The sequence below is a fragment of the Thunnus thynnus genome, chromosome 9 (genome assembly GCF_963924715.1).
Source record: "Thunnus thynnus chromosome 9, fThuThy2.1, whole genome shotgun sequence".
Lineage (NCBI taxonomy): Eukaryota > Metazoa > Chordata > Actinopteri > Scombriformes > Scombridae > Thunnus > Thunnus thynnus.
In genome coordinates, this window is record NC_089525.1 from 8,654,458 (window position 1) to 8,679,788 (window position 25,331).

The 25,331-nt window shown below is 42.0% G+C and overlaps 1 protein-coding gene across 2 annotated transcripts in view; it reads right to left on the bottom strand.

Moving 5' to 3' along the window:
* Nucleotides 1-25,331, bottom strand: part of nrg2b (neuregulin 2b) — a 69,610-nt gene that overhangs the window by 31,582 nt on the left and 12,697 nt on the right. The window contains exons 1-2 of one of the 2 annotated variants that reach the window (XM_067598651.1): nt 22,893-24,290; nt 224-386 (exon numbers count right to left, since the gene is read on the bottom strand). In XM_067598651.1, coding sequence (XP_067454752.1) covers nt 224-386; nt 22,893-23,304 — 575 coding nt within the window. In that variant the 5' untranslated portion in view covers nt 23,305-24,290. Of the gene's footprint in view, nt 1-223; nt 387-22,892; nt 24,291-25,331 lie in introns of those variants that run through there. The other variant, XM_067598652.1, reaches the window with a different exon arrangement.

The window sequence follows — 25,331 nt, forward strand, 5'->3', positions numbered from 1 at the left end:
ACGTACTTATAAATATTATATTCAATTTCTGCCAAGTCCGTTCCGCTAGATGCCACAAAATTCTACATACTGCACCTTTAAATTCCAAAAAAAATACAGTATGGACATGACCTTGGTGTCTTGAATGGTTGCTGCAGCCTTGTTTACTGACTATATATTTATGGAGGTCAGGAAAGGAGTGTGGAGTGGAAAATTGAGGAAAATATCAATTTGACAGACTTACTTGTTGGTCTTTATTTTGAGGTCTCTGCTTTTCTGAAGCTCATGTCCATCTTTGTACCACCGGAAGGAAGGGCTGGGATTCCCCGACGCCTCGCACTTCAAGTACAGCTTTTCCCCTTCCATCAGAGACTGGTCTTGCATCGGCCGCAGCTTAGGAGCAGAGGCTGGACAGAGACAGAGAGAGAGGGAGGGAGGGGGAAGCAGCGAGAGAAAACCAAAGCTTGCATTATTGAAATTAACTACAGACATTCAATTAATCTATCTATTTAATTGTGTGAGTGTGTATCTGCGTGTGTGGTTATGTGTGTGGCCGATGAAAATCTGTTAGTGAGGGTTCAGATGTCAGGGTCAAAACCTAAGGCAGCAGGTCAGAGGTCACAGGAGAGACGGCTAAAGAACAGAGGAAAATCAATGGTATTTGACACATACACACACACACACACACACACACACACACACACACACACACACACACACACCCTGTAAAAGCACTTAAGTAAGATCTGAATCCTGAAAAGCAAACACAAACTGAAAGCTTATAGAGAAAAAATCTTTCTACAGAAACTCTCTGCGGTAGAATTTCACTATAGAGCAATGTGTGTGTGTTTATGTATGTGTGTGTGTGTGTGCGCATGTGTGCTTCATCGGTCTCAGGAGAGTTTCACTCTCTCTCTTCTCTCCTTAAAAACTACAACAGACTGCATCACTGACACCAGCACAGGCAACAAAAGCACAAGGAGCTAAAGCACAGAGACAACTGAGCACCATATGGTAACACACAGCCAATACGGAACATGGTGCACAATTTTATACACGTCCGTGTGCACAAACATGGGTCTAACACACGAGGGCGTACACACACACACACACACCCACACGCTTGATCAGCTGCAAGGCAACTGTTATGTACTGTAGGTCCACAGCTCCTCACAGCACTGCTGCATCCTAACACTTACTCCTCATATACTGTACTGTACATACAGTAGACACTGCAGATGTTCTGTAGGTAGATCTATATGTCTGTGTTGTCTCGTAAATCTTCTTAATTATATACAACATACATATCTCATGCTGAATATCCTGTGTAATCTAACATTTTAATTGAAGTTGAAGGATGTCCTGTCTGTCTCTCATACAGAACGTACAAGATATGGTGATTTTACAGCTAGAAGTGTTAATGATGAAAGTCTATCCCAGGTTGTTTGGCTTTTGCAAAAGTGTCATAATTTTTTAAAGTTATATTATCATAACAAGTAATTATATTAATTAAGTATATTATATTAACTTATTGTGGCATTTTGCTTTCATTGGATATTTTGGACAGCAGACAGTAACAGAAAACATTTGAAGTGAGAGAAGGGAATGACATGTATATGTACTGTATATACACAGCCAGAGAAATGGCACCAGAAAAATATGAATGAGATTGATACACCTAATGTATTTATACATTAGGTGTATCAATACATTAGGTGTAAAAAACTGCTACAACTGCTTCTTCCATGATAACGACAGAAAACGACAATATGTCACTCACTATTGGTTAGTGCAAAAACTAAATGGCAATTCAATCTGGTTATCAAGCTACTGGGCCACCACACAACCCAGGGTTTTGTTTAAGGATATGTTGATATTCTATATTTTGCACAAACTTATTTTCAACAAATCCAAAAAGACCAAAACCAACAATGAATTATTCTTCGTAACAAGTATTGCCTCTGTATCCACAGCCTGATGTATCTTATTTCTCTGTGTCGTAGAGTTTCATTGATGTCTAAAACTATTAGAAACACATCAGTGAGCCACACCATTGCACTGGGTTACATGTTCCCTCATTACCCTGAGCACACACACTGTAGTTTATTTTGAGTGAATCACACACACACACCGTCCAGCTGCCGTAAATACTCACTAAAGCACCAAATATGAATTAATCTGCTGCTGAAAACAGTCCCTACAAAATGCTTTTTTTATTCCTGTATGAGTAACGTTTGCTAAAAACTACCAGTGACCAGCTGTTTCAAAACATTAGTTACCCTTTTTTAAAAGTGAAACTATGTTTGGTGACAAGTTTTTAAAGACTTACACCTTCAGTAGGAGCCAATGGGCTTGGAGTTGCCACAAACGGTGCAGAAAAGTCAGAACATTACAGAAGTGGAAGTCGATGTGGGGAAAAAATACAAACTCTCAATGGAGCTAAAAAAAATAGATCCTCCATGAAGTACCATCCAAGCAGCTTGCAGTTACGTAAGTAGGATTTAAGTATGATTTTTAGACTCACAACACATCCTTAAATCCAGTTCTCACATTTTGTGAGATTTAGTCTTGTCACTGACTCGACAAACACTGTTGATATATAATTCCACCTCACACCAGAGTAAATCATCTCAACATCACCAGATGCTGTCTCTCTCTCCATGGCTCCTGGCTAGTGCTGAGTTACACTGAAGAATAGCACTGAGTGTCACTGTCATCATATCTTTTTTGGAATAATTTACCTGCTATTTTAGTATTTTCTTAGATGAGGCTCCAGATGCTACAGTCTCAGTTAGGACTGGATCCACTGTTTGATTCCCAATCTTGACTCAACTCAACTAGACTGTCTTGGTTTGTGCTACTATTGACTGATGAAACCCAACAAATAAAAAGTATGAGACCACCTCTTTTCTGAGGGCTGAGTTGAGAACAAGATAACATCTCTCTGAGACATTCATGTTTCACTTGCTGGTACACACATACAAAATAATTTGCATTCATGACTTTAAAGCTGCACTAATCAATATTTTTATATTAACAAAGAATCAAATAAGCTTCACACAGCATTTCAGCTTGTTGTTTTGGTTTTACAGCCCATTACTTTACTGTTCACTGCTTTCATCAGCCTTGATTCCAGTAGCAGTCGTGAGCTGTGTTCAGCAGAAAAGCTCTTGTCGCTACCTGTTCAGTACCCAAACAACAGTCAGACAAAGTTAGTAACTAGCTGGTGAACATAGTGGAGCATTTAGCAGCTAAAGAGCCAGATATTTTTTCTCAGGGGTCAGTGGAGACCAAAAAGGAGCTGCTAGGAGAGTGAATATTCATCAGGTAGCCACGACTCGAAAAGAATGTTAATGTTGCTCCGTGTCTGTTGGATGAGTAAACAGGCAAGTGTTAGCAAACATGTTCACCATATCAACTTCATGCAGTGATAATATGTCAATGTTGTGTGGACAGCTTGTTCTTCCGCCCCCAAGTGGTCAAAAAAGTAAATGAATGCCACTTTAAAATTAAAATAAAAAACTGGAGCAGCTATTGTGGAGTTTTTCTACAGCGAGTGGAGTTGATTGTGTCTTCTATGCCTGTTGCTGTTACACACATGTAATCTGCATCACTAGATGGAAGCTACACAAGATGCAAATAAAAAATTACATATTTTATCTTTAATCACATACAGTAGGCCATATAGCTACTCTGAGATGAAATAAATGCAGCAACAACCCTACAAGGCTAACCTTTTTCTAGGCCCTACGTCAGGATAGTGCTCGCTGGAAGTAATTCCAATAAAGAATGTGTGTATAACTCATATAAAACAAGGATGAGTTACTGGGAATCTTTATTATTCTGCCCAGATTACTCTCTTTACTCCAGTCGTGACAAATAGTTTTTCAGAGGACAATAAGCAGCCTGCCTGCTGTTCTCGTCTTGCATTTTGCTTTGGATATTTTGCAGGAGACAACGAGGAAATCATGGGAACTGTAATCTAATAACAATGTACCATATGTGGAGAAGAGATGAGATTTCATTGTGGGAGGGGCGACTTTAGGCCAATTCCAGCAGTATGGACTTGACATTTAGACTCACAATGACAAAATACCTCAGAGAATAATCTTCTTTTGTCTTTGTTTGTATTGCACTTTTCAAAAGCAAGTTACAGAGTGCTTCACAGTCAGTAAATACATTAGAAATAATCAACAGTAAATAACCTAGAAATGCCAGCAAACAAAAGACAGAAAATATAGCAAGGAGAAACAAACAACACAGTGGAATCAAATATGTACATAGAAAGTGTTGCAAATATAGAGATTCTGCTTCCCTTTCAAAGTCTGAATGAGTCAAGGTGTTACTCTACAAACACACAAGCAGTTGTTAACATATTTATATCATGTCACTGTGGCGAGGCAGCACACGAAACATGAAGCACAACTGATGTTAAAACCAGACAGGAATGATAGCTGTGACTTCTCCGAAACCAAGGAGTTCATTTAAAATGTGTGGGAGAAAGGGAGTGAGGTGTTAAAACGAAATTTAGGTCTCTGCAGATTGGAATATTTTTCTAAAGCTTGGCAAAACACACACACGAGTAGGAGGTTAAGACACACAGGAGGAAAAGGAGAGGACAGCCAGTTTGTCCATACATCCAGTGTTAAATAACAGGCAATCCTTCTGTCACTCTATTAATCATTCCCTCCAAACTACCTGAAGTGGTCAATTTAATCACATTTGCGATTAGTGGTCAGGACACAGCTTTTCTCTCAGCGCTGTTCTAACCGTGTAGCCAGAGCAAGATGGCCACCCTAAATGAAAAAAATCCTCCCTCAGATCTTCTTCAACTTTATGAATCACCAGTCTGTGATTATCAGCACATTTTGTATGTGTTCAAATGTGATTAAATGCCCTTCAGTAGTATGGATTCAGCTGATTTCAAACATTTTAAGTTCCTTCCCAGACAAACTGCCAAACTTCTCGTACTGAGTTGCTATTTTTACATGAAGGTGGCTTTAATTATGCAGCAAATTTCTCCTAGAAACTATCTTTATACACTAATAATCTGCAACAGCAAATACATTTCGAGAGAAACGCAATGTTGCCCAGATTGAGTTTTTATCAACATAAAGTAGCATTATTAATGAACATATCTGCAAAATCCTTAAATGTTCATACCCACCATATCTGCAAATGCTGTTGTATGCAAATGTATTTTATTTCTTGTTAATGTCCACTCAGAGCAACAAAAGCATGATAACAAGAGTGTGTTCACTTTGTCTATATTTAAGTTGTCTCTCCCTAACAATAGCTTGAGAGTTAGACGAGACAATCTATATCACTCTTTTATCTGTCCATTAAATATATGGCTACAGACAGCAGCCAGTTACCTAAACCCAACCACATGTGGGACATCACGGCCTCAGGTGTGAAAGTCATGTGCACTGTACAGCCATCATCCACCACAGCACCTCCCCACGACCTCTGTGAGGTACCAGAATGTACAGGACACATCATGACTGGAAAAAATGTTACCTGTGAACATAATGTACCAATTACCTTTCCTCTAACACTTGTTAAACACGTATGAGTAGTCCATAAACATGATATCTAGGATTGGCAAATTACACCAACCAAAATAGCTTTTTGGGTGGAACTGTCCTTTAACAACTAATCCCTTCCAGTAATAGGACTTAAAATCTAAAATTTTCTTATAATAAATAAATAAACTCAGCTGTAATATTGCTTAACTTAATTTGAGAGGAACGTGAGTCATAGGCTCTATATTATATTTTTAAGATGGCTATGTTGCGTTGTGGCCGATACCACAGCAGCTCCACTTAACAATCATCCAGATGAGACTGATCACCTGGTGAGTCTGAGGTGAGACTGTTGGGCTTTTATGGTGGTGAGTGTGGAAATGAGTGGTGAAAGTCAGCCTGAAGCAGCTGTGAGTGGTGAACCTGGTTCCTGATGAGCTCATTCCTCTCTGGGACGTTCTACTCAGGCAACACGGAGGTTTTGTCGGCCTGGGAGTGTTAGCTGAGAACCAGAAGGAAATTACCCTTCATGGATAGGACATCCAAATTTCATGGATGTGACAGTGTCAGATTGATTGAATCACTACAAATTCTCTCTCCGCTTTTAACCCATTTTTAACATCTGACCTTATTTTTCATGTGACTTTGGGTACAAACATCCTCATGAGTTTCTCCTTCCAAAATGAGTAATGCAGTAATGGGGAGAATGTAGCTGCCCCTGTGTGCATATATGTGTGTTATTGCATTGTTATTTTACATCAAAATGACTACTCATCATCATCAAACACCTTTTACTCTAATATCCCAGTGTATTAATTCCAAATTATATTTAAAGATGATTGATCAATTGCAGACTTTCACTGACCTAATTTTAGATGTGATGATTAATTTAAAAATGACAATTCTTAAATGGGTTTATTCTTAATGGTTGAATCTTTAATCACAGATCCTCTTAGGTTTAAAAAGCTGTACAACACATTTCCAACCTTTCAGCATGCACTGCTTCTACTGCTGGATGTTCCAAAAACCAAATCACAAAAGCTGAGGAGGAATTTATTGTAAAGGTCTTAAAACCACTCTGTCAATGCCAGAAACTTGTTAGCACCTATAGGGTACATTAGGATGTGGAACAGATGATCTTTTAAATAAGTAGTTCAATTGATCTTTTTGTATATGACATCATAGCCTCATTTTTACTGCATTAATTACCAAAAACACATGTAAGAAAGCACAAGGATCCCACTACAAGACAAAAAAATTGGATTCTGACTGTGCATAAATCTTATAAACATCAGAGTACTTTAATGAACACATAGAAATATACAAGTTTTATTCCACATACTAGATTTACAGTACCAGTCAAAAGTTTGGACACACCTTCCCATTCCTTTGAACGAGAGAGTGTGTCCAAATTTTTGACTGGTGCTGTATATTAAAAATGGTATTCTTTAAAAACAGACAGGCACAAAAGAAACTACTGACAAATCAAATTGACTGAGTGGGCCAACAGTGAGACTCTTTTAGGGATTTATAGGGTGAAGCACTAAACACCTTTGTAAGATGGAAATATAGACATTTAGAGACATCAGCAACTTCAGTAAAAATACATTAGAATCAGCACGATCCTTTAAGAGACCATTTAACCTGAGCCCATATTGTTATATTGCAGCATTTTGCTACAATAATGTCATTTTTCATTACTGTCTGATGTCAACCTTTGAATGGTTGTGAAATCCAAAAGGGAAACTATATTTACTAGTAAGATTATTAGTAAATAGACTGGAGAACCTCAAAGTAAGCTAATAAATCCTGTGAACCTCTTCTAAGGACTTGCAAAACCGTCTTGTCTTGGTGCCGCTGCTTCCTAACAAGTACAGAAAAAATATTGTGGATAAAACTGAAATAATTTTTAGATGGAGGGAAATGTGTGTGAGGTTGAGGTTTAGCATGATAATACATTTAAAAACGCAAAGCCTGCACAACAGTTTTCAGTTATCTCTAAAAAGACAGAATGAGAGAGACTCTGAAATACATGTGCATGAACGCAATTAGAGTAGATTCACACAAACACACACACACATTCACAGCGCTGTGGAAACCGTGTGTGTGTGAGAGAAAGAGTGCACACATGAGAACATGTGTGAAGCACAGATGTGCACGTGTGCATTTTATTGTCTGCGCTGATGGATATGTGTGATTGTCTGTGTGTGTCAACGTGCATTGAATGTGCATGCGTGTGCATGTGTGTGTGTGTGCACTGTAAGTTGCTGATCCAAGCCTTCTGTATCACTGAGTGATGGGAGAATTCCTCAGTGAGAGCACAGATGGGTGGAGGGGTGGGGGGTGGGGGTGTGTGTGTGTGGGGGGGGGGGGGGGCACAAATGGACAGCAGCGTCTGGCCAATAGCTTGTGACCGGCCTGCTCCACTAACCAATCACACGTGACCAGCGCTCCCATCAGCCGTCCATCAAGAGGTCCTCTCCTTTCAAGGTCAGCTGATGCTCCCTCCCTCCTCTCCTCTCCTCTCTTCTCCTCTCTCTCTCTCTCTCTCTCTCTCTCTCTCTCTGCCCAGCGAGGCAGGCATCAACAAAATTGATCTAATTTCTTGCTAAGCATGATCCAATAACAGAGAGTGATATGGAAGCCAAACCAATTAGGTGTGTTCACAGACAGGTATGGCACCCCGGGAAGGCATGGCCGGCAACATGCCTGCACACATGGGCTGAATGTGTGTATGTGTGTGTGAGTCAGCTGACAGAATAGTGAGATAGTGAGGGAAAAAGCACAGTACATTCATAAAATGTACAAAGACGTGGAGAGGAAACTGATGTGTGTTTGTATGTGTGTGTGTGTGTGTGTGTCAGTGTCTCTGTATAACCATAATAGAAGAATCTGCAAACATACTGTGTGTTTGTGTGTGTGAGTGTGCCTGTGTGTGTGTGTGTGTGTGTTCATGTATATAAAGAGAGAAGCTCCTTCTATCTCATTCTCCGATCAGTGTGATTTCTGCAGCGCACAGCTGTCACCATGGAAACCAGGGAGGGAGCAGGAGATAGAGAAAGAGAGAGGATGTAAGGCAGAAAGAAAGGGGAAAATAAGATTGAGAAAGAGCAGGAGAGAGAGAGAGAGAGAGAGAGAGAGAGAGAGAGAGAGAGATAGAGAGAAAGAGGGGGAGAGATGAGCATTGGTTGTTGAATGATAGCAGCCACAACAGGCCTGCATGCAGTATCACCCAGCTAACCTCTGCACAGCAGCAATACAAGCCCAGGGCAACCCTCCGTGTGTGTGTGTGTGTGTGTGTGTGTAGTAAACAGAGAATATTTAGCAATGTATGTTTGTGTGTCTGCCTGTCACATCCACATTTGATGAGGACAATCATTCTACGTGTGTGTGTGTGTGTGTAAGTGAACGTGAGTGGATGTGTGTACGTAGTTGCGAGAGTGATTGTCAATAAATCATTCCCTTCCTCCCCTCTCGGTTTTTTCGTAGCCACACAAACACACACACACATCGACACACACAAACACACGCACACTGACTTGACCTTGTCTCTCATCGCTGGTGTTGTGCATTGTTCTATTGGCTGCAGTGAGATCTATTTAAGTATAAATACACCCCTTCAGATTCAACAGAAATCAGGTTTTTTCCAAAGACACACACAGAGGCTGTCTTGTGCTTTAGATGTACAGTCAAGCCTTTTGTAAGAGGTAGAGATAGATAGATAGCTAGATAGATAGATAGAGAGAGAGAGCGTGAGAGAGAGAGAGAGAGAGAGAGAGAGAGAGAGAGAGAGAGAGAGAGAAGGGAGTGGGTGTGAGAAAGCCAGGGAGAGAGAGAGGAGGATTCAGGGGGAAGGTTTGACTGAGAGAAGTGAAGAAATGGAGGAAGGACAGAAAAAGAGTGAAAACTAGGCATGTATGGAAATATGGACAGAGAAAGAGTAAGTTATAGTGATAGATAGATAGATAGATAGATAGATAGATAGATAGATAGATAGATAGATAGATAGATAGATAGATAGAGAGGATGTGCAGAGTTGGTAATGAATAGTTAATGAAGGGCTTGCGGGCAGAACGGTGGGGAAAAGCTATTCTCTCTGTCTCTCCCTTCTCCTCTTCTTTCTCGGGGCTGGGAGTCGTGTGCAAGTCATCCTGCTCCCCACCTGTCTTCCATTTATCTTTTCTCATCCCCTCTCTCTTCCTGCCCCCCCACCCCCCCTCCATACACTTTCTATTCTATTTTCCCTCCTCTCATCCATCCATTTTCCCTCCTCTCTCTCAGCTCTGCCTCCTTTCCTGTTTTCATCCATCCTGCTCTCTCGCCTCCCTCTCCTCCATCTCTTATCCACCTCTCACCCCACCATTTCTCACCTCTCATCTCACCCATCACCACCCCCCTCCCCCCCAACATGCGCACACACACCATTAACTGCAGGCTTATAAAGCAGACTAACAGACACAATTCTCCTGATAAGGGGATTGAAGCATTGATCACATCCGTCCTTCATGAGGAGCTAAAGATTCTATAGAAGAAAGATGTCCCACTGCCCCTTTGAGAGGCCAAACAAAGACGCTGATGGAAGAAGATGCCCTACTGCAGCTTTGAAAGACAAAACAAAGATGCTGAGATTTAATTCTTGTGGTGTGCCCCAGGGTTCAGTCCTTGGTCCCATTCTTTTCTGTCTGTATGTGCTGCCATTAGGTTTTATCGTTAAGAAATGTTGTTAATATACAACTTTGTCATGGTTACAATAATAACCATGTGGTTAAGGTTACTACGGCTGCTAGAGACATACAGTACACTGTTGGGCGTGACAGCTCACTGTTCCTCGCTCCAGGACTAAAGCCCACAGTGATTCTGCATTTAGTTCATACAACCCAAGACTTCGTGACAACCTCCATGTAGATTAGAGCAAGTGCACCTTTTTTACAACTTTGAAGGTTTTGAAGGTGATTGAAAGTGTAAAATATCTACAGATCCTGGAAATATAAAACCCTCTACCTATGTTTCACTCGGTACTTCAGTGTCCTGATCCATTCTGTTGCCAACAGAGGGTACATTTTCTTGAGCCCCATGTTCCTTGTGTTTTAAAGTTAATTTGACTCATTTGCCAGTATTTCGCATGTTAAATTGTAATCCTCTCTGGTGCTAGCTACTGTCTTTTGATTTTTCTGGCTTGGTGTTTATTTTCATGATAATATGTTAATAGGTCAGTGTAACACTTATCAGTTAAATTTTCCATACAGAAAATGAAAAATAGAGATTTGGAAAATTGAATTAAATTTTATAAAGTTGTATTTTTTGTACATCAGATCAATGTATAATTAAGATTTTGTTTATTTTCTCCAATGGTCTATTTGTGGAATGTTGGATAAAAAAATGGAAAAATGGAAAATTGAAGAACAGAACCTCTGAGAGGTTTTATTTCTATTGATATCTTAGGCTGCCTGAGAAGGTTGGGTCTAAGCACCTGACTCAACTTATGTCTGATTGGCTGGTGGGGGCTGCTTGTCTCTCCTATCATCACACCTGAATTCAAGGATTATTTCCGGTTATGGCCGCACACAGATCCCACTGTTGTAGGTGAGTCTCATCAGTTTTTCCCTGTAAATGCACATTTGGCGGAGGCACCAACTCATGAGGAAGACTATATTTATGTAAATATACAGCATACAGCTTGAGAGCCATATATATATATATATATATATATATATATTGATTTTACCATATTGCCCAGGACGACAAAGCTAAATATGCTAGCCTACGTAACTAATGTTAGCCTTGTAATGCAGTGTGTCCATGCTTCATAAACACTGTGGCAGTAGATGCAGCTGCTGCCACAGATTGAAAAAAGAAACAAAGTCAGATTGTAGAAGTTAGACTATCACTATAAAGTTGATTAGTTGAGAAGTCCTCTCCTCAGCCCAGGTAAATGCATACTGTGAGTCAGGAGGAACTGGTGCTATAAATGTTTCTGTATAGATGCTCCAGCAGCTTAGTAATGTATGATCTGAGCTGTGAATTAAAATCCCTCTTTTCCTCTTTTCCCTCACATGTGTCCTGTAGTGATGCTGTGGTCATCCTGCTGACTGCAGATCATCTCATCTCAACTCAGGACATTCCTCCATCTTTCTTTATAAATATGTTTCAGTACACGTTAGTCCATCATTTAGCTGGTAACCGATGTCTTGTAGTAACACATAGCTGCAACGGTGACCCATCCTTTGTTCTTTATACTTCTTTTAATGAGGCAGTGACTGAAAATAGTTGCTACAGCCTCTGTAAGACACTTCAGACCAAATGTTTGATTTGTCTGAATTTTGTCAGTGTTAGGCAGACACAGTCTTTGATTTTGTTCAGGTTTTTGCCCAATAAAAAAAACAAATGGAATGATGCCTCCAGTCTCATGCCTTTTCTTTCATCCTGTTCTGAGCCTAGTTCAAAAGCTGCTGTTTTTTATCCATATTGTAACAAGTTAAATTAGAAAAACTAAGCATCTAGTGGTTGCGGATTGCAACCAACTGAATACCCCTCCTCTTCTAAGTGTGTAGAAGAACCTATGGTGGCCGCGAAACTCACAGAAGGCCCTCTCTAGAGCCGGTGTTTGGTTTGTCCAGTCTGGGCTACTGTAAAAACATGGCAGTGCAACATGGCAGCCTCAAGAGAATCTGCTCCCTATAAGGATATAAAGGGCTCATTCTAAGCCAACGAAAACACAACAATTCTTATTTTCAGGGGATTATACACAAATGAAAACATACTTATGAATATTATATTCCAGTTCTGCCAAGTCTGTTCCACTAGATGCCACTAAATTCTACACACTGCACCTTTAATAACATTCAGTTTACACCGTGTATGACTGATATTCCTACTTTCTTGGTAAATGTAGCTAGCAAGGTTCAGAGTGTGGTTGCAGACTAAAACCCCATTTCCTAAAAGCATTTCCAGGCTGAGACAGTCCCATTGTAACTCCTTGGACTAAGTTCATTTTAGCCTGAAGATGATTTTGGGAAATGAAACCCAGTCTAGAGGGGATTAATGTTGCAAATAATTTTGTATCACAAACAAAGGGCAGTAAACTTGTTTAATTCTAAACAATCTGAGGCAATAATCCTCTTAAACATCTCAACATATGCTTCCACACAATACACTCAACAGTATGTTCAATAGCATATTCAAGTAATTAACAACTGCAACAGCTTGGGGTCTGGGACTCGGGATCTGCACGTGGCTATGACCGGATGTAATCCTTGAATGCAGGCGTGACAATAGGTGAGACAAGCTGCCCCTGTATGGCGTTTAATTAGTCTTAAAACCCACGCTCATAAAAAACAGGCACATGCACATGATACAAGCTCACAGAACAGTATCCGCGAGCAGAAAACCATCCTTGCGAGGAAGCATTTCTGCTCAAATGCGGTCCCACAAGCGAGGGACTGTGATGAGCGCTAACTCGACCTTCCTTACAGTGGAAAGGTCGCTCGTCAAGTTGACTTTTGAGACTTTGGAGGAGAGGATGCAATAGACAGTTCGTCCATTTGATCGGTCACTTTGAATACTGACCATGACGTTTGATTGGCTGTTTGATTTGATCACTGACACAGTTGAAGACAGAGAACAAAGAGAAACATAAATAATGAAGCCAATCAGACATAAGTTGAGTCGGGCATATAGATCCCGCCCTCTCAGGCAGCCCAAGAGAAATAATACAAATAGAAATCAAACCTCTCTGATTTTCTATGTTTCAAGTTTCCATTTTTCTATCCAACATTCCACAATTAGAAAAAGTTATCAATCATGCTGGTGTGGTACCTTTGAAAAGAGTATATACATGCACATATGAGACGTCCTCTAAATTGATGTGTTGATGTGTGCTTTCCACGCCATGATCTGTGACGTTTTGGAACAAATACAAAGTGCTTCATAAGAAGCTCCTGTAGTAAATTAGTAAAAAAGTAATTTAAGTTACATACTGTATATGCCAATTTTACATCTATCAAAAGTTACCCTAAAAGCCGTTGGGGTGCAGACTGTTCACTACATAGATAATAATAAAGAGAACAAACTGTTGTTTCAGAAGCTCACCTCAGTGTAAATGCTTCATGTACAGCAAGTGTATTTGAAATTTTTCTAGTTTTCTTCCTTGTTTGATGGAAAAGAAACGTCTCCAACTTATGAAAAAAATCTGAAAAAAACCCAAAAACGTTTGACTGGCACTATTGTCCATTGAAGTCCCATTGGCATGTCCATATCCACTTAGATGAATGCACTGCACTGCACTGACAAACGTTTATTGAGGATTAAATCTGCACTTGGCAACTTTGCATGTTGGCTGCTCCAAATAGCACCGAGAGGAACCAGTTTTTAATGTTTGAAGTTCAATTCCCAGAAATCCTGTAATGTAACCTCAGTAAATTGATCACAGCATGCTCCTTTATCAGCCGGTCAGCCTGTGATGTTTTATACCAAAGAGACGAGAGAGACTAAAGATTCATTGTGGGTGAGTCCAACTTTCTCTGGAAGGAGCACTCATTTACTGCTGTTAAAGGGACAGTTTGTATTTCACTCTTAAAATAAGTTGTTGTCGTTTTTTTTCCCCGCGAATACAATGTATAAAAAATCAAAAAAAGAGGGATGGGATTTAGGCTTATAAGATGTTGTATTTCCACTTAAAAATCTTGCCTGGTTGTGGTTTAAAATGTGTTTAAAGCTCAGAGGAAAAGGAGTTATTTGACTTTTGACCTCCTCTCTGCCCTGGTGAGAAGAAGGTGGGGGGTTTTCAATTGTTAGCCACTGTAAAATTAATTCAATCATATCAGTTTTCAGTAATAATGTATGAAAGTCAGAACAAGAGAGAGGACGACTGCTATCTTTGCCTCAGTCTTCTTATTTAAGAACACGGACAGTCAAACACAGCCTATCTTAGACACCTCGGGCTTATTTTACAACATGATTATTCTTACTACAGATAATATAAATACAAATGATCTATAAAGTCAAACTGCATCTGCACACATCTGTTTTCAAAGCTGAAATGTATGCACCGGTACCCAGGTGACACATGGTAGATAAATGAATGACACTAACGAAGACAGACAGTAGACCTTAGTGAATGAGGTTAATAATGGTATTGACACCCTAGATCACCGGGAAGGACCACAACCCTGAAAACAGCAGAATAAATATCACATGCAGCCTGTGCTATTTCTTCTCTAATCATACATGTTCAAATGTTAAGAATTACAGGGGCACCTTTACATATTTAAACATTTTGCAAAAATATTAATTTCATCAGCCAAAAAACACTTGCTGGATTGAAATACAAAAATCTAATAATGGAGGAATCAGTCTCTTTATGTCTTACTGTATACTAGTTGCTTTTACTACAAAGCAAAACACTCAACAAGATCTACATACATAATATGATTTGATTAAAATAATACACAAATGTGTCTTAGCTAAGAGATATTATCATAACTTCCTCTTATGTCACTATTTGGTCAAATTATTTTTGATTCAGTGCTCCTGATGCAGATGATGGTGATACACCTCATGCGCTGCACCAAATCTACAGTATTTATTTTCACCTTGGTGCAGATAGAAATGAGCTAAAATCAATCTTGGGAGTTGTTGGAATTGTAGCATAATTGACCAAATCAAGAATAAAAAGACTCAATATCCTGAAGCAAGCTGGCAAGAGAAGCTGAAATATCGTTTCATAACTTGGAATTAGGCGATGTATTGCCAACATCCTTTCAATTAATGTGCAGAATGTTCCTTCATAAGAAAATAAGGATCCACTCCTTCTCAGTGATAAATACAACTATTTCTGTGTGGTCAAAGACATGCTCACATAAGGCATAAACGGATCAAACATATAGTATACAAAGAATCCACCACAAACTTACTATAGTCCAAGATAACATCTAGAGAGATAGAGGACGACATCTGGAAGACAGATGAAGATACTCTACCTGTCACAATCAAAGATCACCACAACAAAGAGAGATAAAGATAGCCCACCTTTCTGAGCCAAAGATAGCCTGATACAGCATGAAAGGGATGTTTTAATCCTTTTCTTTTCCAAGAATTGTTTGCACTCTGTGTTTCAGTGATGCTGCGCCTCACGTTCATATGAAAGCTGACCAGAACAGCCACTGAGCATCACCTCTCAAACAGATTTCATGAGTTAAACGCCTTGCTCAAGAGCACCTCGGGTGTAACACAGAGCAGTTTTTTTTCTCATGAAGTGTTACCCAAAGTGACAGGTGAAAATGCCACTTTACAACTTCATGAATATCAGGCGTTCACTGACTGCATGCCAACCCCTTACAGTCTGGCACAGCAGGGCTACTTATGGAGAGGAATGCCAAAGATTACAATGGCTTTCCAAGAAAAGAGTAGGACGCCTTAGATGTATCGAAACAGTAGCGAACTTGCAATTTTTTTAATGTTTAATCTGGAATACCAGCTGACAAGTCCTTTGCATATACATTTCTATTTATACCATTTTGAATTCGGTGTCTAATCTAATTCTGTGGGAAAATAATCTTAACTGAGAAGCAGAGAGCATCAGCCAAATCCATCCTGTCTGAAACAGGCACTTTGCTGATGCAGTGAGGAGGGTGTGTGCAGCACCAGCCGCATGAGTGTGTGGGTGGTGTGTGCAGTAAATCTGCATGTGTGTGCTTGTGTGTTTCTAAGTGTGTGTGTGTGTGTGTGTGTGTGCGTAGGTGTGCGTGTGTGTAGGTGTGTGTGTGTGCGTGTGTGTATGTGTGTGTGTGTGTGAGTGGGGTTTACACAAAGACCTCTCTCATTCACAAACTGAGCCATGTGGCGCTGGGCTGGTCCCTTTAAGAGGCATGTGTCAGAGTTTTCTACTAAGGCTGACTGCTGGAAAAGATGAGTGCTGATACATTATTCACAAGCAAGGACACACACGTATACACACACATTCACTCACACACGCTACACAACCAAGGACATGTACAAGAGTTAGGCGGTCATGAGTGAGCTGAGCCACAGAGAAGTGCGCTAATACGGACGCATCGACGAGCAAAGTTGATCAGTATAATGTCAGCAGAACATAAGTAAGCAAAGATGTGGTCTATACATCCTGTCGCTCGCACGCGCACACACACACACACATACATGCAGGCAGCAGAGAGGAGAAATCCTCAGCCTTCTGTTATTCAGTGTGCATAATTTATAGCAGCCCCAGATCTCCCTGCTAATGACAGCACACTGGGGCATCTGCAGCACAGCAGCAACAGCAACAGCTAACTGGCATGGCTCTGTGTGTGTGTGTGTGTGTGTGTGTGTGTGTGTGTATGTGTGTGTGTGTGTGTGTGTGTGTGTGTGTGTGCAGAGGTATAATGCTCTGTTGAGACAAGGACAGTGAGAGAGACAGAAGGAGAGAGAAACAGAAGAGAAAGAGACACACAGAGGGTGTCTGAAATAGACACAGATAACGCAACAAAGAGGGGAAAAGGATGAGACAGACAAGTGAGAGACCTCTTGCAACACACACACACACACACACACACACACAGAGTCTTGTCAAGTCACTGATTCAACCAGTGAATCTTCCTGGATGCGCATTCACATAAATGTACAGTATGTACGTACGTCAGTCTGAGCGCCACCTTTACACTGTCTTAAAGAGGAATACCTCTTAATTAAATAATTCATAAAGAATCGTTCCCATTGTCCTGAACAGTACAAAGAGCAGTGTCAACATGAGATTCATGCACTAAGGAGCCAGAAAATCTCCACCAACACCTTTCTCTCACCGCTGACTGGAGACAATTGTTCACCTAAATGTGTTAGCACCAAAGAAAGCCATAATGAAAGCTGAAATTCACTGGGATTTGTTTAACGACTTGTTCAAGGGTGCGGCCTTGGATATGTTTCCTGTTGCAAGGATTGTTTTGACGTGCTGCCCCAGAGCAAAAACCTCCTAATTCTGGGATTTGGAGATCAATGCCAGAGTGGTTCTGCCCTCCAGCTGCTGTGAACGCTGATGTGAACCTGAGCTGAGAGACAGCGCCGCATGTTAGCCCAAAGAAATTACACTGATGCTAATATGGAAAAACACAGTCCTACATGCACAGGTCAGGTAGTCAACATAGTCTCACATGCATGAGCACTATCCACAATTACACTCTGTACGCACATTTGATACACTGATACTCAGTTTCTGAGATCTATATCATAGACTGCATGGTCGCAATGGTGATTTTAAAGGAGTAGTTCAACATTTGGGGAATTACGCGTATTTGCGTTCTTTCCAAGAATGAGACGAGAAGATTGATTCCACTCTGCCCGGTGCTTCTGTGCAGTGTCAGTGAGCACAGGTTTCGGTTTTGGTCTCTGTAAAGGCACAATGGTACCACAGCTCAACCACAACCTCATTGTGAAGACAAAACTTCAGCAAGCTGCACAGTCACTGCTCCAGCACGTTTGTGTAGAGGTTGAACAAGCAAAATACAGGTTTACAAGCGTCCGTAGGCTTATTTTTCAACTTTAGATCTAGGCTAGCTGTTTCACTCACTCTGTCTTTATGCTAAGCTAGGCTAAACTCTACAATAAATGCATAAGACTGATATTCAATCTGTGAAAAAAAGCAAAGAAATGTATTTCTCAAAATGTTGAACTATTCCTTTAATGCTGTAAAACAAACCTGCACTAAAAGCAAGATGATTTTAGGCTAATATGAGATAACCCTAATGCACGATAGAACAGCAGTAAATTCATTTTTAGATATTCTAGGCACAATAAAACTATCTCCAGACCTAGTGTGCTCACTCTCCATGAGGCGCTGGCTATTATTAGTAGTTTTACAGTATGCATTATTGCGGCATCTATTTGTAATGTCAAAGCTAAAGATGTCTCCCTCTCTTTCCCTCCCCCCTCTCTCTCTGTTTCTCTCCTCCTCAGTGAGGCTGACTGACAGGAGGGCAGGCATAAACTGAACCACACACTCCAGCTACAGTCAGCTACAGCAAGAAGAGGGGGGGGAGGGGGGTGCAGCACTAGACAGAGAATCAGTGACAGGAGCATGTTTGGGCATCAGATAAAGCTATTTTAGGAGGAAACTGTCAATGTATCTCAAAAGGCATGCCAACAGCGATGATCAGAGAAGACCTACATTGCGTTTTAGACTGCCTGGGATGTAAGATAGGATGGGTTTTGTACTTTTTAAAAGGGGAGTGCGAGCAGTCCACACTAGTTATTTTCACAGAGTAAAACAGGGGGGGCGCAGTGAAGGCCAGTTGAGCTCACAGTGGAGACACACATGAGGTTTCAGTTGTTCAGGACACGATTTTCTATCAACTACTCAACTCTTGTAGCCTTGAATGCTGGATAGAATAAACTTTGTTCTCGATTTTCTAACTGAAAATGTTGTTCCTAACAATTGCAGCCGTTTCTATAAGTCTGATCTGTAATTTTGGGATACAGCGACTTCCATGTAAATCAGCCCCACCAGAGCTGTGTTTTGTGTGTTGGTCAGATGTGTGGGCTGGCATGGAGAGAGGTTATTGGAGTAGCTATGACAGACTCAATAACATAAACAGTGAAAGAGAACCTGCCCGCTCTCGCCATTTAATCAACATTGGCTCTGCTTTTGGAAGATGGCTCTGCTGTCTTTTATAGCGCAAAAAAGATTTACTGTCTCATAATTTCTCTCACAGCGAGGGGTCTGTGCCTCTCACTTTGCACAACTGTAGCTTTCTGTAAATGTCAACATTCATTGGCAGAAAGTCGGAATAAAACCTCCAGACAATTACCTAATAACTGGTTGTCTAAAGTAGATATTAGCTTAGCATTTATATCATTGTCTGTGTATCTGTTAATGCTGGTATCATGGCTCCCACGTATTCAGGAGCCCGGTAATATCAAGAACAGGGGCCCGTTTCACAAAAGCAATTTACGAGCACTGCTTACACACAGATTGAAAATGGTGGCAGCATCAGGTTGCACAAATTACTGCTACTTGCGACTGGCAGATACCAGATATACTGGCAGGTCCTACACATCTCTTGCACGCTTATGTGAAACATGGGTGAGAAAATGATCTCATGTTGCAAATTGAAACTTGCATGTTGCAAATTTGGTGAAACAAGCCCTCAAATAAAGCGAAAGGAGTCCAGAAATATAGCAAGCAATCTAGCTAATGAGGTTCAATATTGTTTTACTGATTTAAACGGTTGCTTGCGAACAATTTTATGAAAAGGGTAAAATTGTCAATTTGGAAACATGGCAGTAATGCAGTGTTGCATTACCAGAATGAACATATAGTAAATGTAAATGCTGTCTTGTGGACTCTCTCTTCATTCATAATCAAGCTCCCTCTTGTGCTGGGTTATCAAACTGGGAGGGAGGCGACAAGTGTAACTCAGGTCCTCAGCTCGACAACATAAAGCAACATAGAGTTTGCCATTCCTCTGCATTATAGATTATATTTTTAACATCTAAAAAGAGTACACAATTGTTTGTAAAAATCTATCCTAGTCTCAGCTATAAACTCGTATGCTCAATATCCAAATGCATCTTTTTATAATATTGAAAAATGCACCAGATATTTGTACCTGAGGCCAAAGGCACAACGGGGATATAAGCAAGTTGACAGAAAGTGGCGGGTGTGGACAGAAGTGGGCGTCCCATCAAGTCGGATGTGATTGGCTGGCTGGGTTTAGACACGGTTTTGGATTGGTTAGGCTCAGGGTGTGTGTCTGCTGATACACCCCTCACCCTAACACACTGTTGAGCTACTTCTGTCTGAAATGAAACCCTTCTACATTATCCTCTCATGCACATCTCCAGCCTGAACACCAGCCAGGATCCCTGCTCAGTCGTAGCTCATTCACTGACATTACTGCATCAACCTAATGAAGAAGTGTTGCAAATGAGTGAGCGTCGGTGTAGCCAGTGAGGGAGCTACAACTCAGCGGGAGTCCTGGCCAACAAACAACAACAAACTGTTGTAAACAGGCACAAGAGGATTTTACAAAAGGGGGGTTATTTTGTAATACTTTAACAAACATGTGTTTGGGATGTACTAAGAATACAAGTGGACACCTGAAGTTGATATTTTTGAACCGGATCCCCACTCAACTTCAAAATAGGAGGGCTGACTGAAGAGAGGGAGCACAAACATTTTCATAAAGCGCTCTCATGGCTATTTCTGGACATGGATTTTGCACTTCGGTCGTTAGTTTTAGCAGATGAATCCAATCAATCCCGAAAGAGAAACAGAAGCTGCGTTCAAGTAACAAACAGTGCTGATGTTATGATGCTGCGGACATACAGAGGCTACTGGTTGCCATAGCACATACTATATAGTGTCACCTGACACTTTGGAGTGTCTAATGGTTGTGTAGGTTGTGTTTCTCCATGCATCTCTGGCTTTTAGAGTGTGTGTGTGTGTGTGTGTGTGTGTGTGTTGGGGGGGTGAATCAGCTCATAAGTGGGTATGTCCTCCCCTGAGCTTATCCCTGCCTGGAAAATGTGTTTTAGACCAAAGCCTGATTATAACAGCACCTTCATCAATAAAGAACTTGATAATTTTAGCATGTCACGGAGGTAAAAAATAGAACATCATGTTGTTAGCTCAACTGCTGGATGAACCCTTTGTTAAGACATCTGAGTTACTTCCTATTAGGATTTAACGCTTTCTTAACACAACGCTTGCTGGCTCGTATTAACGGAAATGATGTTGATTCTTGATTTTATACGGATGAAGAGTTTCTTTATTTCCTTATCATGTTGTTTCAAAGGTTTTTGTCCTCACATTCACATAACAAAGATGATGAACCCCTGAAGGCTTTCAAGTGGTGCTCTTATAGCTTATATTAGAGAAATGTGTGACACTTCCTCTCTCTTTTGTGCAGTAGGGGGATTGCTACTTCCTGCCTGTGTACGCTCCCCCACTCAGGTTTACTACAGGAAGCTTTAACACAGTAGTAGAAGGTAAAAACCATAGTAGCATCATCCCAAAAGCAGTGTAGCGCTTTAAATACTGAAATCACAGGTGGAGGGGATCAGAGAGATCAGTCAGTGTTGTCTTCTAGAGAAAAAGATTACGGTTAAAAGTGAGAGCATTTGCAACTAGCAGATTGAATAATATACAGTTCCAGTCAAACCCTTCTCTTGAATAAGAAATTGCATCCAAACTTTTGACTGGTACTGTACATAAGTCACACTAAGAGGTCAGTTCATGGGGTTTTCTGAGCTGAGGAGTTGACCCTGATTCTTTCTCTCTTAATGTCTAAGAGAAATGATAGGAGGATGTGTGAGAGAGAAAAACTGTGCACAACTTGTTAATAGATTGTGTCGATCCTCATTTTAGTACTATAGTCTTTTTTTTCTGGTGTCATGTTTGTTACATTTAAGTGAAAGTCATTCTAGTGGCCATATGTTAAATAGAGTTTCTTACGGGGCTGCTCAGCTGCTGCTGCTGCTGAACATACACACACAGTTTTAGCTCCGTCTCAGAGACATTTCTAATTTGAGAACCAGGAAGTGATACAGGAGTTTCTGTTTGGTGGATTACAAGACCAAAAGCATAATGTCAGATATCCATGGTGAAAACTAGCAACAGGTTGAGAGATTTGAATTATTACCACCAGCCACAAACTGTCATTGTCAGGATTTTGCCACAGTTGCTGATGTAAGACGGGATCAGATTTGACATCTTATACTAGCTGTAAGCAACGATACAAAGTTTGGAAAAGAGGTTACCTCAAGACAAGGTTGGTGTCCCTGACTCCCATCACATGCTCTGCCTAACTGTGTCTTTCTCTCTGAGACACACACACACACACACACACACACACACACACACACACACAAAGAGGAGCTGCAGCCACTGGCTTTGCTCCTTGCCTGTGTTCCACCTTAAGACTCCACATGCAGGCAACTTCACTGAAATGATGTGATGATGCAGATCCAGGCTGTGCTGAAGTGTCAGATCCACTGAGGATCCTGCTGTGTGGGTTTAACACCAGGTTTAACTAAGAGATTCAACTATCTCACACACACCGATCCACATGACATGCACACACACATACACGCGCGCGCGCACACACACACATACACACACACACACACACACACACACGCACACACGCACACACACATTTCCTGCCATGCTTCTCATTTCATTATGGGTGACCGGGTTATGGTGGATTGAAGTGTCAATCGGATCGCGCACCAATGCGCGCATGCATATGTGTATGCACGCTGACACACTGTATAGACTACACACGTGCACGCGCAGCCAGAGAGCGGTGACTGTCTCCTTACATCACCATGGCAGCTCCAGTGGCCCTTATAGTGCGGTGTGAGTGTATGGCAGGTATGACGGAAAAGCCTTAAACTTACCGCAGTCCTCGCACAACACTCTCTCCACATCCTTCTTCAGCTCCGGCTCGCTAGCGTCCACAGGGGCGTACGATGCCTTGAATACCAAGGGCTCGGCGGTCGGGTCCATGAAAAAGATATATCTGTGGTCCTTCTCCACCGTGGTGCACGGGGCCTCGGAACCGAAGTCCCCGACGGTCACGAGCTGCTCCCTCTCGAGGCCGCCGCTGTTGACGGGCCACACGTCCAGCACTTTGACATTCACACTGTAGGGCTCCCGGGAGGAGACGTTCTCCGGGGAGGAGCGCACCTCGCCCTCGATGACCACGGCTGATCGGTACGCCTGGTCCTGGAGGGAGTTGAGACTCGGGGCGTAACAGGCGAAGGAGACCCCGATGACCAGCATGGAGAAATGCACTGGATCAAGCCTCATGCCGTCAGCCTGTGCTGTGCTGCAGTGCTGCTGGGCGGCGGAGCGAGCTGGAAGAGAGAGACGGCGGCGAACGGGCTCCGGCAGAGCAGGCAGGGCAGAGCGGCAGACCTTGTGGAAGTGTCCATGCCATCTGTGTCTGCCGCTGCTTTCCCCATACGGCTGCTGGCCTCGGATGGGGGGACACACCAGCCTAGGAACCGGAAACGGCCCGTTTCTGCATGCTTAAAAATGTGATTGCTGCATTCTCCTTCACCAACCACCCTCCCCCTCTTATCTCCCCTTTTCCTGAAAGGCAAAACAAGACTCGTAAATTAGCCTCCTCTCGAATCCAGGGCTGAAACCTCTCTCTCTCTCTCTCTCTCTCTCTCTCTCTCTCTCTCTCTCTCTCTCTCTCTCTCTCTCCAGCTAATAGGCTAGCATCGCATGGGTGGGCGCATTGCCTCTCTGGTAGGAAAAAAGCAGCTTGCGCGTACAAGGGGAATCACAAGAAACGATACGCACTCCGCGCACACGCACACGCAAGGTCGGGTCCTTTATCCACTTATTTCGATCGTGAAAAGAGTTCCACTCCTGCAAATCCGTTTGTCTGTAAGCAAAATATTTTAAAAAAGAGTGAAGAAAACCAGGGACGAACAGACGGACAGGATGAGATAGCAGCGGTTATCCGGTGAGGCGATGCAACAGTAGCGCGCACCCTCCAGCCGCGTCCCCTGCGCCCCTCATCAAACGCGAGCGGCTTACGTGAGCAAACATCACCTGCCCGGTCACTGGCGTCGGCTCGCCACGTCCTGCGCAAACACCCTAATGACCCGGGCAACCACCAGCACACCGCCACCGACCCAACCGCATGTGACCATGCCGGTCGACTGTGTTAAACCTCTGCGGGTGGGTGCAATAGAAATCACGCACGCAGTGTACAGACACACAGCACAGAGTGCGTCTGTAGCCAAGCCCTGCACGGCGCCCACTGTGGATCTCCAGTGCAAGAGGTGCAAGAGAGACTATAGGCGACTACTACACACACTGCGGATAGTTGTTGCGATGACTAACGCTGCGAAATTCTCTCAATGGATTCCTCAGCATGGCGAGGCGAGCAGGGAGTTTAGAGACTTTCAGCTTTAATGCCCTCAGACATACAGACGGGTGACAAATTAAAGGAAAAACCTGAATAAATGAGTGGAGAAACATAACGAATGCAGATGCTTCCACACAGGTGCACTGCATGGTACAATTAAGCAATTATCATCCAGTCATGCTCTGTGTACATGTATAACAATGCTGAGCAGGCCCAGTTGATGGCAAGAGGAAAAGATCTAAATGACTTTGAGAGAGGGTTCATTGTTGGGGCACCAATGGCAGGAGCTTCAGTCACAAAGACTGCTCAACTGGTTGGTGTTTCAATAGGAACAGTGACTAAAGTGACATCTGCATTTAGATCTATGGGAAAGACATCAGTAAAAAGGGTCAGAAATTGTATTGTGGTCACAGTGCACATTTGATGACTGTGAGGGTCATCCATGTGATATGTAAGGAAAAACAGAAGAACAACTCTTCCTCAGGTGACTGAGAATGTCAATGCAGCACGTGATCAACAATTAGATATTGAGGGATATTATAGTAGGGTTGCAGTGCATAAACCCCTCATTACAAAGATGAATGCACATTTGAGAGTTCAGTGGTGCAAAAACCAAAGGCCCTGGTCTACAGAGATGTGGAAAAAAGTGATATGGTCATACGATACGACTCATCCTTCACCATATTCTTGAAAAGTGGGCATGTGTGGCATTCACCAAGAGAACGGTACAGGTCTGAATGCTTGACCCCTACAGTGAGGGGATCTGGTGGGTCTGTTATGCTTTGGGGGACATTTTGCTGGCATGGTTTGGCTCCACTTGTCCCTTTAGAGGAAAGAGTCATTGCAAATCAATACAAAGTTGTTCTGAGTGATCACCTTTATACTATGATGAAACATTTCTATCCTGATGGGAGTGGTCTCTTCCAGGATGACAATTCCCCAATTCACAGGA